Source organism: Tripterygium wilfordii, chromosome 19 (assembly GCF_013401445.1).
Source record: "Tripterygium wilfordii isolate XIE 37 chromosome 19, ASM1340144v1, whole genome shotgun sequence".
Lineage (NCBI taxonomy): Eukaryota > Viridiplantae > Streptophyta > Magnoliopsida > Celastrales > Celastraceae > Tripterygium > Tripterygium wilfordii.
The window spans coordinates 689,934-700,504 of record NC_052250.1 but is presented as its reverse complement, the minus strand read 5'-3'; the positions used below and the strand labels follow the sequence as shown (position 1 = coordinate 700,504).

The 10,571-nt window shown below is 33.8% G+C and overlaps 2 protein-coding genes across 3 annotated transcripts; both read right to left on the bottom strand.

The window, feature by feature from the left end:
* Positions 1–1,074: 1,074 nt before the first annotated feature.
* Positions 1,075–3,588, bottom strand: LOC119985117 (cytochrome P450 71D9-like). Of its 2 annotated transcripts, XM_038829295.1 has the most exons (3): positions 3,544–3,588; positions 2,045–3,024; positions 1,075–1,825 (listed from the first exon to the last, which is right to left on the bottom strand). In XM_038829295.1, the coding sequence occupies exons 2-3, from the start codon at positions 2,930–2,932 to the stop codon at positions 1,193–1,195; spliced, it is 1,521 nt and encodes a 506-aa protein (XP_038685223.1). In that variant the 5' UTR covers positions 2,933–3,024; positions 3,544–3,588; the 3' UTR covers positions 1,075–1,192. The 2 variants fall into 2 exon arrangements, with proteins under 2 accessions (XP_038685223.1, XP_038685222.1); XM_038829294.1 differs by lacking the exon at positions 3,544–3,588 and having other exon boundaries at positions 2,045–3,086.
* Positions 3,589–7,731: 4,143 nt separating this feature from the next.
* Positions 7,732–9,749, bottom strand: LOC119985263 (cytochrome P450 71D9-like). The gene is made up of 2 exons (XM_038829503.1): positions 8,705–9,749; positions 7,732–8,459 (listed from the first exon to the last, which is right to left on the bottom strand). The coding sequence occupies exons 1-2, from the start codon at positions 9,590–9,592 to the stop codon at positions 7,827–7,829; spliced, it is 1,521 nt and encodes a 506-aa protein (XP_038685431.1). The 5' UTR covers positions 9,593–9,749; the 3' UTR covers positions 7,732–7,826.
* Between the last annotated feature and the right edge of the window lie 822 nt (positions 9,750–10,571).

The following is a 10,571-nucleotide window of genomic DNA, read 5'->3' as shown; positions in this document are numbered from 1 at the left end:
ACGTGGTTCTTATTAATTAGGCTTTGGGACTCCTAAAAAGCACTGGACCGGGCTGGATCTGAACCGATAACTCTGGACACGACCCGATCTACACCCTTGAATCCTAGTTGCACTGCACTTTTAGATTCCAACGTTTTTTTGTAAGTGTCTCCCTTGTTTGAATATAAAATGACTAGGCTGAATAAATTAAATGGTTATTAAATTGTTCATTGTCGATGGGACTAATTAAGTTTTTTTTTTTATAGTAGTGGATGAGAAAACAACAAATCATACGTAACGATTAAGACATGCCACCTAATTAATAGTAATTAAGTATGTAATTGAGATCATGATCCATAAATCAATGAAGATTTTCAATGGTTATTAAAATATATTTATTGGAGCAAATAATAGCGATCATGATCTATATACAATTGAGATTTATAATACTGATTAAATAAGCAATGCTTTCGACTTTCAATCGAATAAATGTTTTTAAAAAAACTTACCGAATCAAATTTTTTTAATAACTAGTTTGAAATGAACATAAATATGTAACTCCAAATCAGTCTTTGAGAACTAAGAATGGTAGATAGGTAACAACCTCTTTGGTCGTAATCCTTCTAGTTGCGAGATTAAAGTTCGACCATCTACATTAACACACGACTACTCACCTATATAACTGGGGGAAGGGGCGATTCAAGTAGGCGAGATTTATATGGTTATTATTTGGATTTTCTTAAATCATTTGCCAAACAAATTATATGAAGAATTTTATACGCGAGTGTGCGGGCTCTCGACTATTTATTATTAGTATGAGAGGAAGTGTGTTAAGTAGAGATCATATTTTCAGAAAATAAAAACATAACATTTTCAGAAAACGCATGTGCATGATGCTAATTTTAAAGCTCGTCAAGGCTTTAGAAGCGATAAGGAGTAGGAATTAAGTAGAGATCAAATTTTGACTCTCTTTCATCATATTTTTTAAATCTTCACAAGTTGCATGCAGCAGACTGTTTTCTCCATCAACAGTGCACGTCAAAAGAATATTGCGAATATCTATACTACAAAATATAGTTTCTTGCACAAGGAAATAGAAAGTACTCTAATAAGTATTACAAACTTAAAACAACAATCCAACATAAACATAGATCGACCTGACTACTTACTCAACGTAATATAACAAACGAGAATGTTGTAACACAGGTTAACATCACTTGTTTTCCTCAACAACAGGGGAATTATAAGGAATAGGAATTAAGACCAGATCACTTTTTCTTGTAACTACAATTCCAAAACATTCAGTCATGTCTAGATCTTCTTGTTTGATATTATCAGGGAGTTTCCAATCAAAATGGTATAGTAACTGCGCAAGTGGAAGCTCAATGTTGGCTATCCCAAATGAAATTCCTGGACACATTCTCCTTCCAGCACCAAATGGAAGATATTCAAAGTTATTCCCCTTGTAGTCAATTGAGCTATCGAGGAATCTCTCTGGATAGAATCTCTCTGCTTCAATCCAATAGTTGGGATCTCTTCCAATAGCCCATGCATTGATGATAATGTGGGTCTTTTCAGGTATCTCATATCCATTAATCTGACATCTCTCTCTACATTCTCTTGGAGCTAACAATGGACCTGGAGGATGTAACCTTAGAGTTTCTTTGATAACTGCTCTCAAGAATTCTAGTTCTTCGAGTCCTGCTTCATCTACATATCCTTTTTTATCAAAGACCTCCCTCACCTCTGTTTGAGCCTTTGCTATCACTCTCGGATTCTTTAGCAATTCTGACATTGCCCATTCTAAAGTTATAGCCGATGTATCAGTCCCCGCAATGAAAATGTCCTGAAAAAAAAAAGATAGCATTTGACATGTAAATTTCTTTTACGTATTCCCAAGGAAAAAAAGGTAGATTAATTTAGTACTAATTAACAAGACTCGCTAAAAACGATGGTAGTTTGTTGGATCTAATTGTTACTTTTCAAGCTTATTAGTGAAGTGTATATCATATTTTCCATACAAGAGATAAAACGTAACAAGATGTAAAAAAGATATAATACTTACTAGCACAACCGCTTTGATGTTGTCTATTGTAAAGGAGAAGTCTCCGTGTTCCTGAAGATTCAAGAGAATGTCTAAGAAATTATTGGCATCACTAGAATCGATTCTTGACCTGTTAAATTTATGTTCATTGATTAGACTTTCAAATATCTTATCAATTTCGCGATGCAGCCTCTCAAGTCGAGTCCTCATCCCACTGATCGTATGAAAGAATTTTATGGATGGGAACATATCGGCTAAACTGAAACCTCCCGCCACCTCCATTATTTCTCTTATAAGTGGAACAAATGCTTCATGCCTTTCACTAACCCCACCAAATGCTGCCTTCATTGTGATTGCAAATGTTAACCCAGTTAACATCTCGCTGAGGTTTATTTTTGATCTCACCTTAAGAGAAATGGATTTAATGAACTCTAGTACCTCTTCTTCTCTTATTGGTCGTGCCGCTTGAACCCTTCTATCACTGAAGATCTCCATTGTGCAGATTTTACGCATCTGTCTCCAGTACTCTCCATATGGCGCAAATCCAATATTTTTAATGTTATAGGATATGATATCTGCGGCAAGGCTATAAGGTCTTGTGGCAAATTTAATGTCATTTGTTTTCAGTACTTCTTTGGCAACTTCTGGCGAAGAAAAGATAACAGTGGAGACTTCACCTAGTTGAAGGTGCATGATAGGTCCGTATTTTGTGGCTAAATCTCGTAGACGGCGATGGGGTAGAGAGCCAATCATTTGGTGCATGTTTCCTATAAGGGGTAGCTTCCACGGACCTGGTGGTGAGACCGAATTTGACTTCTTGTCTCTTGATTTTCTCCATATTCTCAGCAGCATAAATATGAAAACAAGAAAGCCCAATAGAACTGGAAAAGAAGGAAATTGATAATCCATGATGGGGATGAAGCTGCAGTTGCTATCAAGATTTAAGACAGACTGTGGAGCAAATGGAGATTGTAGAAGCAAGATGCTCTTTTATTTAAAACCTGCACTGAGGACAGCTCAAACAATTGAAGAACCTTCACCTAATTGTTTTGTTTGTCACCAACTTTTTGTGTAATTGTCTCCCTAGTTTCAAAAAGAAACTACTAGGCTGACTAGATTCAATGGTTATTAAATTCTTCATTATTGATCATATCATATGTAAACGATCAAGTTTTTTTTTGTAAACATCAAGATTTGACAAGGTGTTGCTTTCAGTTCACCATTGTTGATAATGAAAGTGAGCATTAAATCTTATCTTGTAAAGTCAAAAGTTCAAATTTATATATGTTGTCATGCAAGTCTCAAAATCCCCAATGTACCCCTTTTCTTTTTGTCATGAAATTATACATATTGATACAAATATACGCCTTGTGAAGAAATTGAATAAAAAGAAAAACGAATTGAAATTAAAATTCAAGAGTGTAAAATGATAGAACACCCTATACAATCCCAAAAATCTTTAACTAAATGTTGCAAGATTTAAAAAGAAACAAAAAAGTGATAATGATTATGAGAATCACCTGAGATTGGATTTCGCAAGAGAGGTATTCGTACTGACAGTGACGGAGTAGTCGACGGAGGGTTTTAAAATTAATTATTTTTTTTTAGTACAAGTACAAATACAATACACGACACACCACGGGATCAAGCCTATGAAAGTACATGTGTCAACAGATCCCACGCAGAAGGTACAAATCAAGCCCACGCAGGGACAGACTATCAAGTCCACGCAGGGGCAGACTAAGCGCTTCTTTTTGGCAATATATATTAGTAATATATTAAATATCTATGAATATCAGTTATGTATTATAAAACAAATGCTTACATTGTTTTGTCAAAGAGGGAAAATTTCCACATTTTTTTTATTATAGTAAGTTAAAAAATAATATGATTAATAGAAAATAAAAAATAATTTTTCAATAATTGAAACCAAACAAGTTTTCTGTTTCTATTTCTAAAAACAGAAAATTAAAAATGAAATATGAAAATATAAAACAGAAAACAAATCAAACGGACCCTTTCAAGTGAACTACTCTACTCGCTCTTCACCGGCCAATTTCAAGTGATTGAAAAAAGGTTTTTAGTTGTAAGAGAGCAGCCCCCTCTTATAACAATTTAAGTGATTGTTCTAAACAATCCAATGCGTTTACTTTGCCATAATTTTGATTTTCTAAACAATCAATTGCCCATTTACTAGACCCTCTTGATTCTTCAACATAAAATAATACCCCAAAATCTAACAACTGGAATTGAAGAATCTTGATAATTGACAACACGAAAATGACATATAGCCCATCAGTTTGGTAGCTCGTGGGAGTCTAACAGGTTTATTCCATTGATTTAATCATTGGAATAGCTTTATTCCACTCTTTTATCGATCCCATAATTCATTATCTAAAATTTATTATTTTAATATAGATTCCATTGTTTTTTAAAGTACTGTCTAGAATTCATTGTTTGGTGCATAAGCACAGTATAAAATCTAACAACTAGATTTGATGAATCTTGAAAAGAAAGCTAGCGCATAAAAGCAATTAAGCTTAAAGCATCGACGTAATGAATATTATTTAAACAGAAACAATCCTGCTATGAGATCAATAAAGGCTTTTGCTGATTCAACCTCTCTTTCAAAAAGACATCTCATCCAGGGGTGGATCTAGGAAATGTTATGAGGGGGCTTGATCTATAGGAGAGGGTGAAAAGGTTGATGGGGTTCGGGGGCAACGCCTCCGATTTTTTTTTTAGAGCTATTTACAAATATTCAACAAAAAGTAGTCCAAATACATCCATATATTAATATGATGATAAAGTCGTAAAATTTAATTTTCAACTCCAAGAGCCCAGCCCGTAGTGCTCTCTCTTCAACTGCATACTCATACTCTTTTTTCTAGTCTAAAGTTAGTTCAGAGAAGGTATGAATAAGCCTTTCAAAAGGTTACAAGTCGACTAGAAATATGATAGTAACCATTTAAAATTCAAAGATACACAGAGATAAGTAGAGATCTCTCACCTCCGGCTTTGAGAATCGGTTGATGAACTTGAAGAAAATCAAATTAAGTTATTTTTTGTAGTAGTGGATGAGAAAACAACAAATCATACGTAACGATTAAGACATGCACATAATTAATAGTAATTAAGTATGTAATTGAGATCATGATCCATAAATCAATGAAGATTTTCAATGGTTATTAAATTATATTCATAATATTTATTGGAGCAAATAATAGCGATCATGATCTATAAACAATTGAGATTTATAATACTGATTAAATAAGCAATGCTTTCGACTTTCAATCGAATAAATGTTTTTAAATAAGCAATGCTTTCGACTTTCAATCGAATAAATGTTTTTTTATAGTAGTGGATGAGAAAACAACAAATCATACGTAACGATTAAGACATGCCACCTAATTAATAGTAATTAAGTATGTGATTGAGATCATGATCCATAAATCAATGAAGATTTTCAATGGTTATTAAAATATATTCATAATATTTATTGGAGCAAATAATAGCGATCATGATCTATAAACAATTGAGATTTATAATACTGATTAAATAAGCAATGCTTTCGACTTTCAATCGAATAAATGTTTTTAAAAAAACTTACCGAATCAAAATTTTTTAATAACTAGTTTGAAATGAACACAAATATATAACTCCAAATCAGTCTTTGAGAACTAAGAATGGTGGATAGGGAGGACCAGTATTAACAACATCTTTTGGCGTAATCCTTCTAGTTGCGAGATTAAAGTTCGACCATCTACATTAACACATGACTACTCACTTATATAACTGGGGGAAGGGGCGATTCAAGTAGGCAAGATTTATATTAAGATTATATGCGAGTGTGCGGGCTCTCGACTAGTTATTATAGATAAAATTAGAAATTCATGCTTGAGATTTTGAGAGAAAGTTAAAGAGATAATTTTTTATTTCATCAAACTTTTTCATAACGTTAAACACAAGCTGTTCTTAAATACAACCGAGGCTCAATAACCTTATCTCAATACATGAGTCTAGCTTTTATCATGAGTGATACATTTGTTGAAGAGTCAAGATAAATACAAACGTTATTTGATGATAAACCGCAATAATCCTTGCATAAACCTCATTAGTTGTTTGAACAACCCGTGAGGCTGTTTTGTACACCAGTTGAATCATCCATTGTCTTGATCAAGCCACACTTGAACCACCATGATTATCCAATACCTTCTAGTTGACCTTGTGAGAATCTAGCCTTATCTCTCCATAACCTTTTCAGCTACAACCTTATCTCTCCATAACAACTCCTTATTTCCCCTTTGATCCTCACGTGATTGAATGATATCATGATCAACATCTGCATTTGTTTGATTGCTTTTAATTATTAGCATGAGAGGAAGTGTGTTAAGTAGAGATCATATTTTCATAAAATAAAAACATAACATTTTCAGAAAGAGCATGTGCATGATGCTAATTTTAAAGCTCGTCAAGGCTTTAGAAAGAGCATGTGCACCCAGAAGACTGTTTTCTCCATCAACAGTGCAGGTCAAAAGAATATTGCTTCATATTCTATACTACAAAATATAGTTTCTTACACAAGGAAATCAGAAAGTACTCTTAATGGTGCGTTTGGTAGAAGCGTAATGGGGTGTAATAGTTACAAGGGTAATCAAATTTTAAGTTTACTTGTGTTTGTTATGTAAGTATAACTTTTACTTCTCTAATAAATTTTAGTAATTGAGCTTATTTTTTACACATAAAGTTTACTAGTGGGGGGATCTGGGTAATAAAAAGTAATGAGAAGTTTTACTCCAATCTATTACCCCTTTAAATAAAAAATTCTAAAAGTCCATAAGTTATACACATATATATATATATACACACACATATACACACACATATGCACTTATATATATATATATATATATATATATATATGTATGTATGTATATATATACATACGTATATATACATACATACACACATATATACATACGTATATATATATAAATGTATGTATATATATACATACGTATATATACATACACACACACATATATACACACACACATGCACTTATATATATATATACATATATATATATACACATACATACACACACATATATACACATGCACAGACACATATATACACACACACACACGCACTTATATATATATATATACATATATATATACACATATACATACACACACACATATATATATACATATACACAGACACATATATACACACACAAATATATATACACACACACATGCACTTATATATATATATATATATATATATATATATATATATATATATATATATATACACACACACATACACACACACATATATATACAAAAATTGTTAACAATTGTTGTTATATATATATATATATGTCTACTGTGTGTGTATATGCATATGTATCTATATTTTTAAAATTTTGGTACATGATAGTCGTAACAATAAAAAACATAATTTCACTTTTTTCTAGTTTGGTTCATTACAATAATAACAAACAAGGGTAATGGTATTACATCAGCAATGTATAGTCGTAACAAACAAGAGTAATGAATACTTGGGTAAATTTTACCCTTCTTTACCAAACAAGGGTAACACTTATTCTCCATAATTGTTATTACCCTTGTAACATTTATATGAATAATAAATTATACCTCTAAATTCTTACCCCCATACCAAACGCACCCCAAGTATTAGAGAAACTACATATCTATTACAAACTTAAGACAACAATCCAACATAAACATAGACTTGATAACAAACGAAAATGTCGTAATATAGGGGAACATCACTTGTTTTCCTCAACAACAGAGGACTTATAAGGAATAGGAATTAAGACCAGATCACTTTTTCTTGTAACTACAATACCAAAACGTTCAGTCATGTCCAGATCTTCTTGTTTGATATTATCAGGGAGTTTCCAATCAAAATGGTATAGTAATTGCGCAAGTGGAAGCTTAGTGTTAGCTATCCCAAGTGACAATCCAGGACATATCCTTCGTCCAACACCAAATGGAAGAAATTCAAAGTTATTCCCCTTGTAGTCAATTGAGCTATTGAGGAATCTCTCCGGATAGAATCTCTCTGCTTCAGTCCAATAGTTAGGATCTCTTCCAATTGCCCATGCATTGATGATAATGCGGGTCTTTTCGGGTATCTCATATCCATTAATCTGACATCTCTCTCTACATTCTCTTGGAGACAACAATGGTGCGGGAGGGTGTAACCTTAGAGTTTCTTTGATAACTGCTCTCAAGAATTCTAGTTCTTCGAGTCTTGCTTCATCTACATGTCCTTTTTTACCAAAGACCTCTCTCACCTCTGCTTGAGCCTTTGCCATCACTCTCGGATTCTTTAACAGTTCTGACATTGCCCAATCTAAAGTTGTAGACGATGTTTCAGTCCCAGCAACGAAAATGTCCTGAAAAAGATCGCATTTGACATGTAAATTTCTTTTACATATTCCCAAGAAAAACAGAAAAAGAAAAATGGATTTAGTACTAAATTAACAAGACTTGCCAAAAACAACGAAAGTTTGCTTGATCTATTTGTTACTTTCGAAGCTCATTAGTGAAGTCATATCAGATTTTTGATATAGCTAGAGTCAAACTATAGAGCTTTATATACATAAATCATAACAAGATGTGAATAAGATATGATACTTACCAGTACAACTGCTTTGATGTTGTTTGTTGTAAAGGAGAAGTCTCCATATTCCTGAAGATTCAAGAGAATGTCTAAAAAATTATCAGCATCACTGGAATTGACTCTTGACCTATTAAGTCTATTTTCTTTTATTAGGCTTTCAAGTATCTGGTCAATTTCATGATGCAGGCTCTCAAGTCGAGTCCTCGTCCCACTGCTCATATGAAAGAATTTTATGGATGGGAACATATCAGCTAAACTGAAACCTCCGATAACCTCCATTATTTCTCTTATAAGTGGAACAAAGGCTCCATGCTTCTCACTACTCCCACCAAATACTGCTTTCAATATGATTGAAAACGTTAAACAAGATAACATCTCGCTGAGGTTAATTTTTGACCCCGTCTTAAGAGAAATGGATTTAATGAACTCCAATGTCTCTTCTTCTCTGATTGGTCGTGCCGCATGAACCCTTCTTCCACTTAAGACCTCCACTGTGCACATTTTACGCATCTGTCTCCAATACTCTCCGTATGGCGCAAATATAACATCTTTAAAGTTGTAGAATATGATATCTATGGCAGGATTATAAGGTCTTGTGGCAAAATTAACGTCATGTGTTTTGATTACTTCTTTGGCAACCTCTGGACAAGAAAAGATAACTGTGGAGACTTCACCTAGCTGAAGGTGCATGATAGATCCGTATTTTCTGGCTAAATCTCGTAGGCGACGATGGGGCAGAGAGCCGATCATTTTGTGCATGTTTCCTATAAGAGGTAGCTTCCATGGACCTGGTGGTGCGACCGAATTTGACTTCTTGTTTTCTGATTTACTCCATATTCTCAGAAGCATAAATATGAAAGCAAGAAAGCTAAAGAGAAGTGGAAAAGAAGTAAGGTGACGATCCATGATGGAGATTGTAGAAGCAAGATGCTCCCCTGACGTGGGTTTCCTTCCTTCTAGTGAATGTGGTATCTCAAATGGAAATACTTTTAGTTATGACCTGCACTGATGATAATTCAAATAATTGAAGAAGTGATGGAGATATCTTACCAATAAGAGGAAAAAAAAATCTTTTAGATGCGATTTGGTGAAAAGAGTCTGTGTCTTGTATTGATAAAATAAACAAATTCGTTGCTCTCAGTAGGTGAGGTCGGTGCCATATAAAATTCTAACAGTAGAATGCATTATTGAAGGGCTGTAACAGATCTTATCCTCACTTGGGACCCAAATCTTATTGATAGGGCTTCTGGGTTTTGGGTAATGGTCAAGGCTTTAGGGCTGACCTAGAGCATGTGCACATGCTAATTTTGAAGCTTATCAAGGCTTTAGGGGCGGTAAGGAGTAGGAATTAAGTAGCGATCGTCTTTTCTTCTCATCGTTATATCGAAGAAATCTGCCATGTTGAGATCAAAATGATACAACAATTGCGAAAGCATGATCTCAACATTGGCAAGACTAAATGTCATGCTTGGACATATCCTCTTTCTAACACCAAATCGAATGTACTCAAAGTTAGTCCCCTTGAACTCAATAGGACTATCTAAGAACCTCTCTGGGTAAAATTTTTCAGCGTCAACCCAATACTTAGTGTTAATTTCTTCCAATGGCCCATGCATTGACAAGTACTTTGGTTTTGGCAGGTATTTCATATCCATCAATGACTTGTCGTTCTGTGTTTTCTTGTGGAATTAAATGTGGAGCTGGCGGGTGTAGTCTTAGAGTTTCTTTAATGACTAACTTCAAATACTTCAATTCAAGAATCACGATTTCATCGATACTTCCTCTGTCGTCGAAAACATGCCTTACCTCTGCTTATGCCTTTTTCATTACTCTTGTGCCTTTCATCATTTCTACCATGCATAGCCCAATCAATAGTTGCTGACGA

Excerpts from the sequence above, each read along its gene's own strand:
- LOC119985117 (XM_038829295.1), bottom strand. The coding sequence starts at position 2,932 with ATGGATTATCAATTTCCTTCTTTTCCAGTTCTATTGGGCTTTCTTGTT. Across the intron at positions 1,826-2,044 it reads ACATCAAAGCGGTTGTGCTA|GACATTTTCATTGCGGGGAC; the intron begins GTAAGTATTATA and ends TTTTTTTTTCAG.
- LOC119985263 (XM_038829503.1), bottom strand. The coding sequence starts at position 9,592 with ATGGATCGTCACCTTACTTCTTTTCCACTTCTCTTTAGCTTTCTTGCT. Across the intron at positions 8,460-8,704 it reads ACATCAAAGCAGTTGTACTG|GACATTTTCGTTGCTGGGAC; the intron begins GTAAGTATCATA and ends GATCTTTTTCAG.